This window comes from Bos indicus x Bos taurus, chromosome 11, assembly GCF_003369695.1.
Source record: "Bos indicus x Bos taurus breed Angus x Brahman F1 hybrid chromosome 11, Bos_hybrid_MaternalHap_v2.0, whole genome shotgun sequence".
Classification (NCBI taxonomy): domain Eukaryota; kingdom Metazoa; phylum Chordata; class Mammalia; order Artiodactyla; family Bovidae; genus Bos; species Bos indicus x Bos taurus.
The window spans coordinates 63,150,781-63,172,471 of NC_040086.1; the positions used below are offsets into that span (position 1 = coordinate 63,150,781).

The window sequence follows — 21,691 nt, forward strand, 5'->3', positions numbered from 1 at the left end:
TAATGAGTTCTTTCAGCATACCTGCCGTAACACAAATGACACCTAGGTAGGCAGAGTAGGTCAAGGCTGGAAGCGGTAGCACTGGCACACTCCCAATATAAGCAACAAAGACATGAATCAACTTTTTGGATTAAATAAAAATAAACATTTTTTATCTTCTTTTATGAAATAAAATTTGGATTATCACATACAGTTCACCTGTCAATGAAAACGTTACAAAAGAAAGTTGACTGACATTAACACAACTTCCAACATACACTTTGGAAACACACCAAGGAAGACAAGACAAAAGTGAACAGTGGAGAATTATATAATTGTTTTTATCCAAATGGTACCCCCAAAACACAAATTTCACAATGTCAGTTATAAGTATACCTTAGAACAGACCAGCTATTTTAAAAAGTTAAATGGAACCTGTAATTTCTTCTCTTTCACCTAGAACAAGTTCACTTGCATGACATGAAACATGTAGTTTAATCTTTTTATAAAATCATACTTGAAAACAGCCTAAAACTAAGCTCATATAACAAATTTAAAACAAAAGTCATGATTATGAGATTATGATACAGTGGGCCCAACAAATTTTAATTCATCTTTAAACTACACACTAGCCTATTAGCCTTTGGAGTTTAAAACAATTAATAAAACCTTGGCGCTGCAACAATTGTGCATGACATCAACTCTTCTTCTTTACTCACTTTAAGTATGCTCCACAGAACACAATTCAAAATTGATCATTAGGCTAGAGAAAAGAGGTAAGAGAGGTAAGAAATTTTTCATATGCTTCAATTGTATTGTTTGAATTTTATAGAGCACATATTACTTTTCTGGTTAAATTAATAAAAACTAAATAAACCTTCAGTAATGGCCAAAAGCAACCTGTTAGTCAAAATAAACAATTAAGAATCTGAGAGGGCAACAGTCTTTCCTTCATATTTAAAAAAATAGCCAAGCAATTAAAAAAAAAAAAACTCTCCCCACAATTGACCACTAAAACCACAACTAAATAAAATATATTTAGAGACAATAGATTAATTTTCGAGGTTCCATTTTAGGCTCTGTTTAAAAGTGTTCCAAAAACCCAAAGATGGAATTCTGAAAATGAGAGAAAATTTGGTTGATTGGAAGTGGTAAGCCATACAAGAGGACAGAAGAGTAAATGGTCTTAAAACGCATTTAACGGCAAACATTTGCTGAAAAACACACCAAGTGTGCACTACCTCCTTACCTTTCAAAGCCTGCATGGGTTTTAGAGCTGGAAAGACCTGTATTTGAATTCAGGCTCCATCATATACTAGCTACAAAATCTTAAGGCAAGGTACTCACCTATCACTATGAGGCTCTATTTCTTCATCTGTAAAAAGATTCAATTAGCACACTACCACCCAATTAGAGGGCTTCCCAGGTGGCTCAGTGATAAAGAATCCACCTGCCAATGCAGGAGACGCTAAAGATGAGGGTTCGATCCCTGGGTTGGGAGGATCCCCTGGAGCAAGGAAATAGCAACCTACTCCAATATTCTTGCCTGGAAAATTCCATGGACTGAGGGCTACAGTATATGGGGTTGCAAAGAGTCAGACACCACTGAGCACACAGGCACACACTTGAACCACCTGATTAGGCTCTGGTCAAGATTATAAATACCGCCTCTAAAATACTTAGCAGTGTCTGGTACATTACAGGAACACAATAAGTGGCAATTATTATTGTCCCTTCCTCCCTCCAATCCAGGATGTAACCTGATGAAAAAATTCAAGCACTACGGACAAAAATGTTGAAGCTGTTTATCCAAAGTTTTTGTACAGATGATGTGTGACAAATTATCACAGAAGTTTACCAGTTTAATTTATAATATAAAGTGCAAAAATAACCAGGTAACAGTTATAAGTACAACGATCACAACTAGCAACACATATAACCGTAAAATGGTCTGCAGCAAATAAGCCTACCTCTCCAGTAAAAGAAAGGCATTTTGCTTTATCTGCTTTTCTCACAGAAAAGGCTTGCATGACTTTAAGGCACCAAGTAGTCAAGAGGAGTCATGAGGAAAAAAAAATAGTCATGAGAGTAGAAAAACTGAAAATGGATACAATAATTAACTTCAAGTCGAGAGAAGCTCTAAAGATCAACCTAACACAAGATGTGAAGAAAGTCAAAGGCCTATTAACAATATGTACCTCACAAACCCTTAACATTTTTTTAAATTTTTTTATCGAAGGATAACTGGTTTACAGAATTTTGTTTTCTGTCAAACCTCAACATGAATCAGCCATAGAAGGGAGAGGATATATGTATACTTTCTTAACATTTTAAAAAGACCTCTCCAGTCAAGAATTTTAGACATAGTTGGCCACAGAAATGCTAGTTGCCTAATCAACTGGCTTAATTTCGAATTCCTAGAAGTTAACCACACACAGTAAACTGGAAACAGCATACCTGGACTGTAAAATCACAGGCCCTTGAGTTAAAATCCCAATTCTACTGCATTTAACTCTTCTCTACCTCCAACTCCTGTAAAATTAGGACCCTATTTCTTCATTGGATTAGGGGAAATAATGGACATACATAAAATTTCTGACTAGAGGTGGGAACTCAAAGTTGTCCCTATTGATCTTAACTCAAGACTAGCACCAGGGATTCTGCAGAGTCCTCCTCAGTGCTCTGTTCTTCTCCAGCTAAATCAACATAACTGAAACTTTCTGTCAATAATTGAAATCCTAGGCCCCTTCTCCAATTTTTTGCACTATTATGCCATCATATTCTCTACCAAAAAATCACAAGATTTAATTTGCGCTAATACTGTTAAATTGATTATACTTGCTTAAGTTTGAGTCATCTTAACTAACTGGTAAGCATCTGGGAGCAAAGTCTATGTTGTATAATCAAAAATAAAAACCCCTGAACTCCTAGCATAGTGTGATGACAAAACTGGCTGGCTGTTTTCTTTATCAAGCTTTTTCTCCAAGGAAATTAGATTTTTGCGTGTGTATGCTCACTGAAAGATTTTAAATATCTGTATTGCAAACATTTTTCAAATAGACAGGTCAGTGATCCATGTTTGATGATTAAATGTGTTAGAAAAACTTTAACAAGCTCAAAAGGCATAAACGGACTGTATGAAGTAAGTGGTAGTCTGAACTTAAACCTATGGTTTTCAACTCGAAATGCTTAGTTTTCTTTCCCTCCCATTTCTCACCAAGTCCCTCGATATATTTTACACTCTTAGATGATAATAAAGTCAGTATACAAGTCCTACTTTATATATAACCTATCAGAATGAATCAAGCCATCTATGAACTAGCACACAGAACCTGAACAAATATAAAGTGTAACTTACTGCTTAAATTAACTTAGAACATTTGTTTTAGTAGAGAGTAAGCTCAGCTCAAAACAGCATGGTAAATTTTGGAGTTCTGACTTCATTAGCTTCAGTAAGTGATGAACCCAATGGCTCTTTATGAGGACAAATGCCACCCACCAACCTATAAATTAAGCACCAAATAATTAATAATTTGACAAAGTTGCTTAAATTATCCTTTTATAAATTTAACTATTTTTATAAATCCCATATAATTCAATTAAGAATATATTACATATTACTCTGATCTAGGCATTTACCCTAATGACATCCATACGAATTTTAGGGCAATAAAGATACTGCAGAGATGACATTGTTGTTTATCTGAACACTAATGCTGTTTGAACTTAGTGTCTTTGTTTCAAGAATCTTGGAAACACTTCATCTATCAGTAACTTAATGAGAAACAAACAGGTAAACGTTTTAATAAAAGAAGAAGAAAAGAAAAGCACAGACTAGGTCATCAAAATAAGCCATACCCAAACAAATCTCACATTTTGAAATTAGTTCAAGATCCCAGATTTAAAACTAAAATCTGTCCCCCTTGGGTTTCTACATTTCAAAAGAATGGTAGTGAAAATTCTCTTTTCTGTTTTCAATCTTCTACATCAGGCATTTATAACATGAGGTTCTTGAGTACGCTCAGGGAATGTGAACAACTTGCAACTTTATGCAGAATACTATGAGTATGTATATACACAGGACAGATCCATAGTGTTTATCAAATATTCCCAAGGGTACATGACCATAAATGGGTTAAGAATAACTGCCCTAAATGGGCAGAGCAGTAAGTACAAGTAGTAATTCCATTTAAGTACTATTGTTATTCAAAGAAAATACAGTCAGACAAGTTAAATTCATCACTGTCCTGGAAAACTTCAATTATATAATTCACTCAATCTCATTTGTAAAGCTCACTAGTCTGAGGTACAGAGTGCATAAAACGCCCTATGTGAAGACCCTAGCCAAGTAGCTGGCACACAGAGTAAGTACTTGTCAATTAGTAGCTATTATTATTAAAAATAATGTTTCCAAAGAGTCATTCTTATGAGCAAAAGTAATACTACCTGTCAAAATCTATAAACATGGAACAGAGCAAACTTAATTGGAACCTATCACCAACCTTGGATTTAATAAACTGACCCATCAGTCACAAAAGTACCAAGGACACTTCCTACTTCTCCTTTGTACCCTATTTCTTCACATATTTAAGTAAATAAACAAACCAATAAACATTTATTCTCTGGCTCCCTAAAGCCTCAGGATTATTTTCCCTTTAAGTATCATTACACCACTACCCTTTTATAATTTGAAACATCACAGGGTGGGTCCAAGGAAAAGCCAAGTCTTCAGTTTTCTTCCCTGAATTCTATTCCTGATATCAAAGAAGCAATCTCTCCTCAGCCCCACCTTCTACAAGGAAACAGTGGAAAACAGTGGAAAAGTCTGACTGTTCTGCTCTCCGAGAGCAGGGCGGGGAGGTCGTCATTTTGTCTAACTCTTACTAAAACTTCAAAATGCAGTTCAGACGAACAGTAGTAAAAAGCAGCAAAGTCAACACATCTAAGATATCTCAGGCACTGGCATCCTACACCCATTTTTAGTTTCTCTTCATCTTTTTATTTTGCAAATTTAAAAAAAAATCTCAGAATCTTAAAAGGCATTTTATTTAACCCCATTTCATACATTAGGAAAGAGACAAGAGTAGGTGACAGCAAAAGGAAGCTCTTAACTATCAAAAATGAAACTTAACTATTACAACTACAAGTGGTAGAACCATCATATATGTAGTCAGAAGTTGCCAAGGAGAGCAAAAAACACATACACAGCCAAAGGACTGCTGATGGGATATGAATGTAACAAGAGGTTAAGCACTTTTTACATCACTTAGAAAAATCACTTATTGCTTCTAGAACAAAAATTGAAATACTAAAGAAATAAAACTACTCACAAAGCAAAATTCTCTTTAAAAGTCAACTAAACAGTTGGCAAGAGAACACCGGATTCTAAAGCTCTTCTATCTTAAAAAAAAAAAACTTTGAATATATAAGACACTGTCAACATCCTATACTTTAACCTATTCGTGATGAAAAGGAGAAGAAATTTTAAATGTAAAATTTCAGTTTCTTTAAATGATCCTACAAGATCATCCACTCACACCAAACTCGTAAGATGTATTTTGTGGAAAGCCTACATAGGTAGTGGCAACTTAACACTATGCAGAGAAATTACATACACTGCTTCTCTACAGACATTAAATAGTCATATTCTGGACAGTGAGAATACTTGAAACTTCTTTGAATTTCCCAAATCACTACTAACACCATCAAAAAGTCATCAAAGCAACCAACAAAAATAAAACCTATTTTTAGTTGGTTTCTGCTTCTCTTCTAATAAAAAAATTCTAACTAAAAATTATGTAAAAGGCAATAATGATGTATTTATTAATGAAATTACACTGTTAGCCAGATAATAGAACTGATTTAACTTGTTTTTACTTTCAAATCCTTAAATTAAAAGACTTATTCAAAGCATAGCACTGGCAAAAAAAAAAAAAAAAAAAAAGTCAAATGTTCCTTGAATCTACCATGACAGAAAACAAAGTTTAGGAGACTGATTAAAACGTATGCCATAATTATGTTAAAATGTAAAAAAACAAGGTTAAAAAATTTTTTTTTCTTTTATAAATTTTTCTGCAATGAACTAGTTGATCTAGGGACTATCCTGGTGGCGCAGTGGATAAGAATCCATCTGCCAATGCAGAAAACATGGGTTCCATCCCTGCTCCAGGAAGATTCCACATATGGTGGAGCAACCGAGCCCTCTGGACTGAGGCCTGCACGCTCTAGGGCCCATGAGCCACAACGAATGAGTCCCTGTGCCACAACTCTGCAACAAGAGAAGCCACCACAATGAGAAGCAAGAGCACCCAAACTAGAGTAGCCGCCACTCGCAGCAACTAGAGAAAGCCCTCGTGCAACAACAAAGACTAAGAGCAGCCAAAAATATATAAAGTGGTATATACTTGTCAAAAAAAAATGTGATCTTAAAACAAAAAAAACTAGCCAATCCAAAGACACTACTACATATAGGTCTTCTGACTGGAGTTAACTGGTTGAGAGAGGTACACGTATTTCATTCTTAACATACTCCTTATAGATGAAGCAGCCAAAATGATTTTGACGCTAAAAAAAAAATCCAACAGAAGCTAGTGGATTAGGAAAAATGCCTCTGGTATGAGAATAATGTTAAGCATTTCTTAACCAGTGTGCTGAAATAATCACTGCCTGCTTCACCTCCTAGCTCAGGAAAATTAAAATCTTTCTTCAAATCTCCAGAAGAAAAAAAAAAAGAGCTTTGATGCTTTCCATCTACTTTTTCCACTGCTCAGACTCCACTCTGGTTGCATTTTGTTTTTGTTTGTAGTATTTGAAGTTCAAATGAGTCAGTCATTACCCTTAATTTCTGCTAATAAAGATAACCCAGGACCATTTCTCCCAAATCAGCCAAATAACATGGAAAGTAGTCAAAGAAAAAGCTTCAGATTTAATCATTAATGGACATATTTCTTATTCTCTTCACTCTCAAACCAAAAACTTACAACTTAAAGATAATAAAATAAAAGCATTTAGTAATAAAGCTACCAACAGGTAATCGTGTCAACCTACACAAATCTAAAATCTTGTTCATTCTGAGAGAACCAAACTTTTGTCAAGAACGCATTTTCATTACCAAATTCAGCAGCACCCATACAACAGATTTTAAAAGTTTCTATAAGGGGTAAGAAGAATATGACAAACCAAAGCAAGGAACATCTGGGGTGCACCTGTAAATATTCCCTTGTATTCTATTGTTTCAAATTAGCATATAAAGTGTACACTATAATACATGTGTATTATATAATGCACTATATTGTAGCTGGCATATAATAAGTGGCCATAAATGTTAGCTATTAGGGTAACACTGTGGAATCATAAAAGGCACTCATCCATTACAAGTTTTAGCTTAATAAAAAAAAAATTTTTAACTTAATAAAAAAACCTTTGATTTTAAAGTTTAGAACACGGTTTTAAAGCAATTGGGCTTGTGTCTGGGTGACTAAACTCTAAGAATTTCCTTCTTTTCTCTAGTTCCCAATTTTTCTCTAATTACTTTAATGATGCTAATAAACTTGATTAAAGACAAGCAGAAATTGCTGAAGTCAGATTCTAAAAATCTGCTTGCTGGTTGTCCTTGTGACCATTCATAATAAAATACCACCTCTTCTCACCTTAAGTACTTTTCACTAGTGCTTTTCCAAAGGTTTTCCCAAGCTACTAGGTCATTTTACTTAAGAGACAGCCTAGAATATAAATACAGTAGCCCAGGTACTGGCACACTCCATGCCATAAAAATATAAAAATGATTTCTGGGATTGATTCTGTTGAGGTCATTAATCTAGAACCCTCAAAATAAAGGATGGTTTGACACTCTACTTAAGAATTACTATCCCTGTCATTTATTAACCATTCTTCTTTCTTCTTCCCTCCTGAACAATCGTTCTCACTCCCTCTGCTTCTCCAAATCAAATGCTAATAATTCCCTTACTGGTTTATTCTCTATAAGGTCTTTCTGAACCATACCAGGCAACCACAACCCCATAACTACTTTTAAAATCTTGTGGCTCCAATCCATGTCACACATCTGGAACTTGCCGTATCTACTGGTATTTAACATATATAATATCTATTTTTTTTGTATTCCATTATAAATTCCTTGAAGATAAAGGTTATATTCCTAAATTTTACTGTGACTGGAAAGCCTTATACAATGATGTACCCTGCTCTTACAAGTTTACCAAATCCTTTTACATATACATAACCCCGATAGGAATAAACAGTTGTCCTATTTTACAAAAGGAGAAATAAATTCAGACTCTATACATGTAGCAAATTTAAGAAACTCCCTAAACATAAGACAAACCTCTATAAAATGGAAAATCCATGTACTTTACTGTTGCCAGGACAACTTCTAAATTAGAGGCCTCAAGTTCAACTCTGTCCAACTATGCAAAACCAACTTTGTCCTTGCAGCCCTTGATAAAAAACTGCCAGCATAGCAAACAGGACACTATTAGAACACTATCTTCAACTTCTTAAAGTATATAAAATTTTAATAAAGTACTACAGCTTCTGTTTATAACAGAAAGGGACATTTCGGCGTCAAACCACAGTATTACAAAAGTTGAAGTCAGAATGCATTTTGCAAGAGCCATGTGACACACACATGATAGTCAGCTAAACCCATGGGTGTACCTTTTAGGGGAAATATTTAGCAGTAATTGACCAAAACAGCAAATAAACTCAACATTTAGGTCAAAGACTGATCTCTGCTTTAAAAAATTCCCCATCTCCCCCCAAATCCTTCTGACACAGAGGAGGAATACCAATTAAATCTCCTTCAATTATTCACTAATTTCAAAATGCAAACTGTAGAAGGATGTTTTTAAGGGCCATTAAGGAGAGCCCAACAAAGTCTTCCTAAGGAAAGAAACACCGGTTCCCATGAAAGGTGACAGGTGTGTCACATCTGCTGTGGTGACTTCTTGAGGAAGCAAGAAAAAGAAATGCATTAACTTTTCATGACACGTCACAGAACCTCATTCCCTATCTGCAAGCCTTCAAGTAGGTAATTCAAAACATACAGATCTATCAAAGGGCCCATTCGTTTTTCTTGCAACTTTACGGCAAAGCCTTGCTTTTATTTGGTAATATCACAAAGATGTCCCTAGGTTTGGTGCTAGTGTTTTGTTTTTCCCTTGACCTACACAAGGCAAAAGGACTTCGGTGTCCTCTAAAAAAAAATTCTCACGAACGCCCAGGTTTTTCAGGAAGGCAATGGGCCCGCTGAGTTCGTAAAGAACTCCAGGAAATAACTAAAAAACAGAACTAAAATTTTTAAATCGATTCTCACCATCTATTTATTCCCCGCAATCTCATGCAGCCCTGAAAAGCATCCATATTACCTGCAACCTGGAGAGGAGGGTGGAAGAAATAGCCAACAAGCTCAAGATTTACAAGTAAAGCTGGTTTCCACCCCGAGGGTTCTGACAGCTCCGCAGAGCGCGGGCGTAGGGTCTGACAAAGCCCTCTAAGAGAGTTGTCTCACCTCATCCCCACTCCTTAAAAAACTGGCCCTCCTTGAAAAGTCACTGCTTCCAAGAAAAGCTACCCCTTCCCACGGCCCCACCACCGACTCCCGGACGCCCCAACCCTCTTCGCGGACTGCCCCTACACACCGGCCCGGCACTCGGGCCAGTACTACAAAACAAACCCGGTCCAGGCCCAGGCGGCTCACCCCTCCGGCCCGACCCCTCCCCTCGACCGCCCCTCCTCCGTCAGACAATGGGGCCCGACTCCCAGCCGCCAACCTCTCCTGACCCGTCACCCTTACCTCGCCGAGGCCGAGGCCCATTCCTCCGCCCTCCTCGCCCCCTCTAAGCCTTCCCAAGGTGGCCCAGGGACCCAGCCGACCGGTGCTCCCCTGCACTCACTATTCGGGATTCATGCTGGACATGTCACTGCAGCTGCCGCCGCCGCCACCGCCGCCCTTGCTGCTGCAGCCGCCGCCCTGACTCTCCGCGCCACGGGTAGTCGAAGGAGAGGAATGAGATAGGCTGTTCCAGGAGAGCAAACGTCTTTACCCCACTCCGTCCCCTTAGAACACAATCAGCAGCCGCCACCACTCAGCTATCGCTTCCACCCAAAATGGCCGCCGGCGAACCAGGAAATAGGAAAGCCTTAGACCGAGGGGCCTTTACACAGCCCAAAGGGCGGCCGCACCGCATGGCATGCCGGGAAAGAGAGTTGCGAGCGCGGCTGCGGGCCCTGGGGAACCACGGTACAGGGCCAAGACCTGGACTCAGCTTCCCACCAAGCCCCGCGCTTCTGGCGCACGCGTACTTGAGGGGCTGTCGCTCGCCCCATTCCCCCCTCTCTCAACCCCCCCGCGCTCCGCCCCTCCCTGCTCCCCTCCCCGCTGACTCGCTGGCTAGGACTTCGCTCGGACTCCCCCTAGCGGATTGGCTAAGGCCGAGCGGCCCTGGTGATGTCATCAGTGAGACGTGGCAGCCGGGCGAGTCAGCGCCCCACGGGGGAGGGGGAGGGGAGGGACAGAGGGCGGTGCCGGCTGCTGGCGGAAGAAGGGGGTGGGGATCCCGGGACCCTGCGGGCTGGGGCGAGAGGGGTCGGAGCCCGAGGGACCCTGAGAGCCTAGGCGGAGGGAAGGGGAACTAGGGGATCTCGGCTCTTGTGTGCCTTTTGCTGGTCTGACCTGCTTCAGGCTTGAGCTTCCCCGCTGGTCCCAGGATGTCCGCTCTAAAGATGGAAGAAGACTCGAGGGGCCTCTGCGGAAAACTTTGGGTCTCTGGAAAACACGAAGCCTTTCTTTTCCGTTCTCTGCCTCACTCAACCAACGCCATTAGGTCTGGTCATCGACCAGTGTTGGCACGACCATTTTATTTTTTTATTTCTTACTATTCCCTTTCCAGCCCTGCTCTGATCACCTCAGCCTGGATATTGCAGCAGTCTACGAGTGGACTATCTGCTTCTGCCTCTACTCCGCCCCAAGCCATTTGCACTCACATCCAGATTTATCTTCCTGAAACATTTCCATCTCTAACCCCACACCTTTCAGTGCCTCCCCATTGCGTGGACAGGACACAAGCCTGAGCCAAACAAAAATTAGTAATCTTCCTGCCCTGGTTCCAGCCTTCGAGTTGAAATGTACTTATTTTTAGTTGCTATTTAATTCTGAGCCATTCTACAAGATTGGAAAGTAATAAGCGATAGTGCAGATCATTACTGTATAATGCCTGGAAACTCCAGAAGTAACATGAACACACTTCAAAAAAAACATATTAACAGCTCTTTTTAATCAGCTCAGGAATTTAAATCTCCACTGAACTTCAACATTTTATCTTGAGTTAATTACAAAGGGCATGGTATAATACACTGGTCAAAGTTTATCCTCCAACTTGTTCTTAGAACCAAGAAAATTATCTCCAAAGACATTGCAAGATCACTTTAAATTCCCATAACATCAAAATATGGAAGGAAAGCAGTTTTTGTTTCTATTTACCCACTGTACCCCGTTAGCACACAAATACAACACATGTGCTTTAGTTGACCACCTCAGCAAACTGTAGGCTAGAATTCCTCTTTATCATGTTGGCTTCTGAAACGAATGTGATCAACACATCAGGAAAATACCCTGAATGGATCAATGATAGTCATCAAAAAGTGTATTTTATCCTAGACTCTCATCTCTTCCTGCTTATTGTGATTGCACAGAAGAAAAACTCAGAAAACCTCTGAAGAATTCATCTTGAGCCAAGGATAAAAAATTTAACCTGTTCCTGTCCTTGAAGGTATACCCATAATATTGTTGTTATTTAGACCCTGTGGAACCCACCAAGCTCCTCTGTCCATAGGATTTCACAGGCAAGAATACTGAAGTGGGTTGCGGATTTCTATTCCAGGCGATCTTCCAGACCCAGGGATCAAACCCACATCTCCTGATTCTTTACCACTGAGCCACCTGGCTATACTTTCTTTAATTATTTATGTCCTTTCCTAACAAATAACCAATCACCTTTAACCTAAGTGAGAGAGTAGTTGTGAGAATTAAAACATTATAAAGTATATAGTACAGTGACTTTGAGGATACTTGGTAAATAGTAACGACCTTTCTCCCCGAAAGTTTTAAATGTACCTGCTGTATACCACGGAGAAGGCAATGGCACCCCACTCTAGTACTCTTGCCTGGAAAATCCATGGACAGAGGAGCCTGGTAGGCTGCAGTCCAGGGGGTCGCTAAAAGTCGGGAACGACTGAGCGACTTCACTTTCACTTTTCACTTTCATGCATTGAAGAAGGAAATGGCAACCCACTCCAGTGTTCCTGCCTGGAGAATCCCAGGGACGGGGGAGCCTGGTGGGCTGCCGTCTCTGGGGTCGCACAGAGTTGGACACGACTGAAGCAACTTAGCAGCTGTATACCAAAGACAGAATGCTTTATATCCTAGTTGTGATGTATTAATAGAATGCAAGGAGCTTAGAGGCAGTGGTGCCTAGACGTTTCCCAGCCCACGATGGTGGTTTACTTGCTAAGTCGAGTCTGACTCTTGCAACCCCATGGACTATAGCCTGCCAGGCTCCTCTGTCCATGGGATTCTCCAGGCAAGAATACTGAAGTGGGTTGCCATTTCCTCCTCCAGGGGATCTTCCAGAGGAAGAACCAGGAATCAAACCTGGATCTCCTTCATTGTAGGCAGGTTCTTTACCAACTGAGCTACAAGGCAAACCCATACTACACCTTGTATGTCATTTACATTGACTTCCTTCCCCCAAAAGTGTCAGTTTTGCTGATTCAAACCTTAATATATTTTAGTAGTTGATTGGTTTATTTTTGGATGTATCGGTTCTTATCCGCGGCATGCAGGCTTCTCTAGCTGTGGCACGTAGGCTCCAGAGCATGTGCACTCAGTAGTGGCAGCACTGGCCTTAGTTACCTTGTGGCACATGGGATCTTAGTTCCCTGACTGGGTGTTGAACCCACGTCCCCTGCATTGCAAGGCTGATTCTTAGCCATTGGACCACCAAGGGAGTCCCCATATATTTTATATGAGGTGCTTAAGAGTAGTTACTTTTATAGTTCAGATTAATAGCTCAATAATTCATTAAACTAGCATGAGCCCTGTTGATTGCTCCTATTGTTAACTCTCCTAGGGCTGTATATCCATTTGCTATTTGGCTCGTTCTTTTCTTTCTTCCTTTTTCCCTTCCTTTCTTTTCCTATTCTTCCCTTTTTCTTTTATTAAATATTTATGACCTGCCTTGTAATAAATATGCTTGGAACTATAAGGAATACAAAAGTGAATGCTACAGTTCTCTGTCTGTGAGATAACAACCTATTGAGAGAAAGATGTGTATACAAACAAGGCTTAGAGAGGGAAATACAAAAATAAATTTAAATGATACAATGTGTATAGGGACAGAAATCAGAACAGTGACTGCCGAAAACTGGGAATGGGATGAGGGAATTGTTCACAAGGAGACACAAGGGAACTTTGGGCTTTGATGGAAAGACTCTATTGCTTCATTGTGGGGACGGTTAGTTACTCAACTATATATGCCGTGTCAAAACTTGTAGAACTATACACCTAAAAGGGGTAAATTTGATAGTGTATAAATTATACCCAGATTACGAACCTGACCTTCAAAAATGATATGGGATGGAAGTACAGAGGAGGGAAATAATTTCAACTCAAACTATTGGGAATGCTTTCATGAAGGAGGTGATATTTGAATTAAGTCTTGAAAAAGAATAAAATTTTAATTATTGGCAGAGATGGGGGAGAGGGAGAATGACAAAAGAAAGTGAGCACAAGCCTGGAAATGTGAAAATACCCATGTGTTTAGGGAATGGTAGTCACAGATTCCATGGGAGATGAGATAGGCGGTATTTAGATTAAAGTAAGATGGTGGGGAGCTCCAAATACCTGCTAAAGAGTTTCAACCTTCTTCACTAGGCAATGGAGAACCAAGAAAGTGTCCAAGAAGGAAAGTAAGGAGACTACCTCAGTATTCTAAAGGGAGCATTCTGGAGTTCCATGGAGACTAAAGGTAGGAAGATTAGTTAAAAGGTAGATTCATTTAGGCAAGAGATGTTGTGTTCTTTACAATAGAAACAGACTCAGACATACAGACTTGTGGTTGCCAACAGGGGTCGGGAGTAGGGGAGGATGGATTTGGGGACTTGGGATTAGCAGATGCAAACTATTCTATATAGAATTGTCCTACCATATAGCACAGGGAACTATATTCACTATCCTGTAACAAACCACCATGGAAAAGAATATGAAAGATACATATGTATATATATCTGAATCATTGTATATCTGAATTTTGCTATACAGCAGAAATTAACACAGCATTGTAAATCAACTATATTTCAATAAAATAAATTTTTAAAAGAGAGTGATGGTATGTTCTGTAAAACAGAAGGGAGGGGCAATTTCAGAGAGAAGATAGAATCTGAAGGTGTGAAGGGACATGAGGGGCTTAAAGTGGCCCAGAGATATCCAGTTTAACTGCCAGCTTGGGAACAAGGTCCCAACCAAGTCAGAGAACAGGGGAAGAGGGGCTTGGAGTAGTGTTGAGAAGGAGGAAGACAGGCAGGTCAGGGTTAAAGTTGCCCTGGTGTGGAAGTACTAGAACTACCAGGAATTGTCCCCCTTCTGAAAACCACACACACACACACAGCAGATGGGAAAGAATCTGCCGGCAATGCAGGAGACACAGGTTCGAGCCCTGGATCAGGAAGATTCCCTGAAGAAGGGACTGGCTACCCACTCTAGTATCCTTGTCTGATGGGCAGCAGACCACCAAACTTTTTGGTGTAAGTTTGGCTTTGAAAAGTGCTCTGAAGCTTTTTTTTCAGTCCAGCCACTTAGCTGGTCATCACTGGCTGTTGTGGAAAATCCACTTTTCATTGCATGTCACAATCCAATCAAGAAATGGTTCATTGTTATTGTGTAGAATAAAAGAAGATGACACTTCAAAATGATGATTTTTTTCCTTAATTTGCGGTCAGTTCATGAGGCATCTACTTAATGAGTTTTTTCACCTTTCCAATTTGCTTCAAATGCCAAATGGCCACAGAATAGTCGAACTTGAGTTCTTCAGCAGCTTCTCCTGTAGTTGTAAGAGGATCAGCTTCAGTGATTACTCTCAATTGGTTGTTGTCGCCTTCCGATGGCCGGCTACTTTGCTTCTCATCTTCAAGATTCTTGTCTCCTTTGCAAAACTTCTTGAGCCACCACTGCACTGAATGTTCATTAGCAGTTCCTGGGCCAAATGCGTTGTTGATGTTGCGAGTTATCTCCACTGCTTTACAACCCATTTTGAACTCAAATAAAAAAATCACTCGTATTTGGTTTTTGTCTAGCATTTCCACAGTGTAAAAAGACATATACAATAAACAGAAAGGAATACATCATTAGCAAAAAACATAAAGTAAAAAATGCATGTTAAAATGATGTAACCACATTTATTTAAGAATGTAACCCAATATCAAATAGCTAATTTCAACAATGCAAAAATCACAATCACTTTTGCACCAACCTAATAACTTCTTATTCTCGTATTGGATTCTATACATTCCTAGGTCCCAACTATAACCACACCCCTTCCTGGCAGCCTTTCCTGTCCACATCAACCTAAAGGGGGTTAACCTTTGCCCTCTTGTTTACCTCAGCTCCTTTTTTTAGTGCTTTCATAATGCCTCCTACAAAGCTGTCCAATTCAGAAGCCATGATCCACATATGGTTATTTAAAATAATTAAAAGTAAGTTGGAACTTCCTTGTTGATCGAGTATCTAAGACTCTGTGCTCCTGATGCAGGAGGACCCAGGTTCAATCTCTGCTCGGGGAACTAAATCCCACATGCCACAACTACAGATCTTGTACGCACCGACAAAGATCAAGGATCATGCCACTAAGACCCAGCGCAGCCAAATAAATAAATAAATATACTTTAAAAAAAAGTAAGGACTTCCCTGGTGGCACTGTGCTGTGTTGTGCTTAGTCGCTTAGTTGTGCCCAGCCCCACAGACTGTAACCTGCCAGGCCCCTCTGTCTATGGGGATTTTCCAGCCAAGAATATTGGAGTGGGGTGCCAAGCCCTTCTCCAGGGGATCTTCCCAACCCAGGGATCGAACCCAGATCTCCCGCATTGCAGGCGGATTCTTTACCATCCTAGCCACACAGGGAAGCCCAAGAATACTGGAGTGGGTAGCCTATCCTTTCTCCAGGGGAACTTCCCAGCCTAGGAATCAAACCAGGGTCTCCTGCCTGGAAGGCAGATTCTTTTCCAGCTGAACCACCCAGGTGGCACAGTAGATAAGACTTTGCCTGCCAATACAGGGGACATGGGTTCAATCCCTGATCCAGGAAGATTCCACATGCCACAGAGCAACTAAGCCAGTGCATCACAACTACCGAGCCCATGCTGTAGAGCCCATGAGCAGCAACTACTGAGTCCTCTCGCCTAGAGTCTGTGCTTGGAAAGAGAAGTCACTGCAATGAGAAGCGCCTTCTCACTGCAACTAGAGAAAGCCTGCATACAGCAATGAAGACCCAGTGCAACTAAAAATAATTTAATTTAATTTTAAAAGATTAAGTAAGTTAAAAATTCATTTCAGTTGCCCTATCTACATTTCAGATGCTCGACAGCTGCATGTGACTAATGCCTACTTTATTAGACAATGGACATTGTAGAACATTTCCATCCTCATGGAAAGTTCTATTGCACAGCAATACATATCATTAGTTATAATATTTCATGTATATGTTTTGTTTTTCCAGCTAGACTATGAGCTCCATGAGAGGACGGACCACGCCTTGTCAAACTCTATCCCTTCCCACCAGCACGTAGCATGGTACTTTATACCTAATAAATATCCAACATATTCATTGATTGGGTCCTCAGGAAAGCATTGCCTTATTAGTAAGTGCTGCTGCGGCTGTTTAGTTGCTCAGCCATGTTTGACTCTTTGCAACCCCATGAACTGTAGCCCGCCAGGCTCCTCTGTACATGGAACTTTCTAGACAAGAATGCTGGAGCCGGTTGCTATTTTCTTTTCTAAGGGATCTTCCTGACCCAGGGATAGAACCCATGTCTCCTGCTTGGCAGGCAGATTCTTTACCACTGAGCCATCAGGGAAGCCCTTAGAATCATCTAGGATTACTTAAATCTTTTTTTGCTTTTTTCTTCAGCCGAAAATAAAGTTCAGTCCATCTTCCCAGAAAGAGGTACAATGCCCTGAAGCATAACAGATAAGAAACTCTTTTCTACCCAGGCATGGTCGGCAGGAAGAAAGGGCAAAGGAAGAGATTGGCTACAGTGTACTATGGCTGCCATGGATATCAAACTCCAGGCCTTTGACCCTCTCAAAAGAACTCTCTCTGAATGCCTAGTTCCTTGACTTCTACCTCCTGTGAAGTTGTCTCCAATTTGCAATATTTCTGTGCTGCCAAGGCCATCACAGTGTTCAGCAATCAGTAGGGCAAGCCAGAGGTGTGTTGAAGAAAATCAGATTGAAAGTTCCCTAAATAGTTCTCAGAACAATACCAGATATGCAAGGTGCAGGATGACAAAGGGCTCTCAGCTAGTCAACCTGGACCTCCAATAGAGCATACCTCCAACAGCCTGACCTTCCCCCGTTCTCAGGTACTGACCTGATCTCAATCAGGCCGGCTTCTGGACTCAGTTACTAAAACCAGAAAAGTGTTAGTGTTAGTCACTCATGTCCAACTCTTTGGGACCCTGTGGACTGTAGTCCACCAGGCTCCTCTGTCCATGGAATTCTTCAGGCAAGAATACCAGAGTGGGTAGCCATTCCCTTCTCCAGGGAATCTTCCTGATCCAGGGATCGAACCCGGGTCTCCTGCATTGCAGGCAGATTCTTCACCATCTGAGCCATCAGGGAAGCCTCAATCTATCCCAGAAATCCATTAACAAATTGAGAGCTGAACTACACTTGATTATATTCAGTCTAGTATTTTCTTCTCTAACAGCTTCTATTGTTTTCTAATTGTTTTAAGCATAAAACTTGTACCTTTGAGAGCAGAGACCTCATTGCCATCACTGTCCTCCACGTTTTTTGAGGTGATTAAATGAAGGCAATGTTTGTGAAAGTGCCTGCCATGGAGGAGACCTCAAAAATGTCAACTCCCTCTGGAAGTTTCCCTCTCTAGCATCTAGCCCAGAGGTACACCTCCTTTCCCCATTCCTCTGTGTCATACCCATTCTAATGATGCAATTTAAAGTCCCCTTTCTCTCCAGGAAGTCCCTCTTGACCATCCAGTGGGAAATGATCTCTCTGTCCTCTGAGCTTCCACTACCAACAGCACTGAGCCCTTTACAATTCTGTTGGCCTGGGTATTTTGTTAGTTTCCCTTCCATGTATGCTTCTTGAGGACTGTAAAACTTCTTTGCATCTCCAGGGCTTAGTCTGTAACATATTTTCTATAAATACCTAGTGTTTGACTTGTTTGTAAAATCAATAGCTATATTTTAACAAATGGTCAATTATACTTAACACAGGTATTGCTCATCTTTCTCCATAAAAGAATGTATTCAGGACAAAGGTGTTTAATGTGTCCTTCAAAAAATATTCATGTCTCTCAAAGCACTTTCCACAGTGCCTAAGATGTTTTAAAGTGAAAGTCGCTCAGTCATGTCCAACTCTTTTCGACTCCATGGACTACAGTCCATGGAATTCTCCAGGCCAGAATACTGGAGTGGGTAGCCTTTCCCTTCTCCAGGGGATCATCCCAACCCAGGGACCAAACCCAGGTCTCCCGCATTGCAGGTGGATTCTTTACCAGCTGTGCCACAAGGGAAGCCCAAGATGGTTTAATTGCTGAGTAAATGTACAGTGAAGTTTCTAGATCTATAGAAAAGCAAATCATGGTCTTCTGGTCACTTACTGTCTAATGTGAATATGACAGTGTCGGGCTTTTATCAACTACAACACTGGTTGACAAATCTCAGCAATGGCTCATCTTATGGGACGTGTCCCAGTGCTGCTGCCATGGCACCACCTTTGGGCATAGCAGCATAACCTTCTGCACAGGATCAGTAGAGTTTCAGCTGATGCTCTTGTAGAGCAAAAAATATCTTTTTAGGTTCATTAGCCAGTGCCCCATAAATTAGACATATAAAAGATTAACAAGAGAAAAACAAACAAGTTTATTAACATGTTTATTGTACATACACATGGGCGTACTCAGAGATGGTAACTCACACGGCGTTAACATTTTAACAAAAGAATAATAAACTTTTAGAGAAGTTTTAAGAGGAAGGGAAAGGACTTTGAGTTTCTACCCGTGGCAAATTGTGGAAAGGTGTATATATGGGCGGTATATATATAGTGCAAGAAAAGCACTAATTAGCAATGTTTGTTATTTAGTCTCCTCTGGTGCCATGTCTGGGCTGATAAGGGTCTAGAATTGTATCTAATGATTAACTTCTATCATTCCAGGTAGAGAGGAGAGAGTGGTACAGCTTTACAAATTTATGTTCTGCTTTTAGGCAACTATGAGAGGGTAAAGAAGTTTTTTTTTTTTTTTTTTTAAATCTGCTTCTTTTCTATTGCCTTCAGTTCAGAAATATCCTTATGCCAAGTGGCATATTTTGGGATGCCATATTCTGTTCCCAGTCATTCTTCAATTAGCCAAGCCACATGACATTATTATGTGCAAGGAACTCATTTTTATAACTTACTTTTCAAACAATGGCACCCTGAGTAGACAACTTCTGTTTCCTCTAATGGCATTATTACATAAGTAACTGAACAAATAAAAATGATGACCTAGCAGATAAGCAGCTGTTAAGACACCATGAGGTCACCATCAGCACTTCAGGCGAAGTCCTGTGTAATTGCATGATGGTGTCTGGAATTGGGTTAGAGAGGAAGGATGAGAAAGTGGAGTTATCTTTTCTGGGTCACTTTGCCACAGGACTCTTAGCCAGGAAGTTTCATCAGTAAGAGCTGCCTTTGCCCTCTTGGTCTCTCATCTATTCTTTGATCCACTCATTTATTCAACAGTTGCATGTTAAGCACCTATTTTGTAAACTTTTATTTTGTATTGGGATATTATTGGTGTTCAGTTCCTAAGTTGTGTCCAACTCTTTGTGACTCCATGGACTGAAGCATGCCAGGCCTCCCTGTTCCGCACCATTTCTCAGAGTTTGCCCAAGTTCATGTCTATTGAGTTGGTGATGCTATCCAACCATCTCATCCTCTGCCACCCTCTTCTCCTTTTGCCTTCAATCTTTCCCAGCATCAGAGTCTTTACCAATGACTCAGCTCACATCAGGCGGGCAAAGTACTGGAGTTTCAGCATCAGTCCTTCCAATGAATATTCAGGGTTGATTTCCTTTAGGATTGACTGGTTTGATCTCCTTGCTGTCCAAGGGACTCTCATGACTCTTCTCCATCAGCTATATTGGGGAATAGCCAATTAATAAACAATGTTGTGATAGTTTCAGGTGAACAGGGAAGGGACTCAGCCATACAAATACATGTATCCATCCTCCCCCCAACCCCCGTCCATCCAGGCTGCCACATAACATTGAGCAGAGTTCCATGTGCTATATAGTAGGTCCTTGTTGGTTATCCATTTTAAATATAGCAGTGTGTACTTAAATATCTATTCTGCTCTGACACAGAGATAAACCAAAGAACAAAACTGACCAGGTCTATGCCCTTATAAAGAATGTAAATTCTCATGAGAAATCTATAAGTCAACGACTGTATTTCCTCAAGGCTAAGGCATCATTGATTTCCATCATGGATTTAATAGCAGATTTTCAAGGGGAAAAAAAAGTGCTAAATATGTACATTGATTGGATGTTAGCATCAAAAATACCTCCCTGCCAACGTCACCAAGGCAACGAGTTGCTATGACAAAACTCAGTTTATTTCTTACTAAAGTAAAGAAGGACACTATCTAGATAGACTTTGTAGCATCTCAAAGAGGAGTAAGGGCAAATTGGGCTATCTATTGAGCTTTAAAAGTCTGGTTCAGGGTGGGTCTTTCACTGAGGGGCAAGGGAAGTCATGGTTAGCACTGGATAAGGAGCACGATAAAATAGTCTGGATTGGTATATACAGAAATTGAGGTAATAGGACTTTCCTGGTGGTCCAGTGGTAAAGAGTCCACCTGCCGATGCAGGGGACAGGGGTTTGGTCCCTGGTCTAGGAAGATTCCACGTGCCGTGGAGCAGCTGAGCCCTTGTACCACAACTACTGAACCCACGCTCTGGTGCCTGGGAACCAAAATTACTGAGTCCAAGTACCTAGAGCCCGTGCTCCACAAGAAAAGCAATAGCAACTGACACACCACAACTAGAGAGTAGCCTCTGCCCACTGCAACTAGAGAAGACCCATGTGAAGCAACAAAGACCCAGCACAGCCAAAAATAACCAAATAAATAAAGAAATTGAGACAATGGCCTCCAAGAGTCTTGGAGCATAAATTGTCATTTGAGGCTTTATTTCAAAGAGCTTATGATGGGTCTTTCAAAAAGGCCCTGGACTCAACAATAAAGTCATTTGTAACTTTTATCTTCTTGATCAAAAGTTTCCTAGAATAGTAAAATTATGTTGATGACAGCAGTAGAATAGTAAAGTCATGTTAATGTATAGAGTAAACTATGTAGATGGCCTTTTAAACGTGAAAAATATGCATCTTCAGAGAAATAAAGTGGTTACACAAATAATTTTA

The 21,691-nt window shown here is 40.4% G+C and overlaps 1 protein-coding gene across 1 annotated transcript in view; it reads right to left on the reverse strand.

Moving 5' to 3' along the window:
* Nucleotides 1–10,129, reverse strand: part of RAB1A (RAB1A, member RAS oncogene family) — a 29,864-nt gene extending 19,735 nt beyond the window's left edge. The window contains exon 1 of the mRNA XM_027555640.1: nt 9,891–10,129. Within this exon, the coding sequence (XP_027411441.1) occupies nt 9,891–9,913 (23 nt within the window). The 5' untranslated portion in view covers nt 9,914–10,129. The remainder of the gene's footprint in view (nt 1–9,890) is intronic.
* Nucleotides 10,130–21,691: the final 11,562 nt, after the last annotated feature.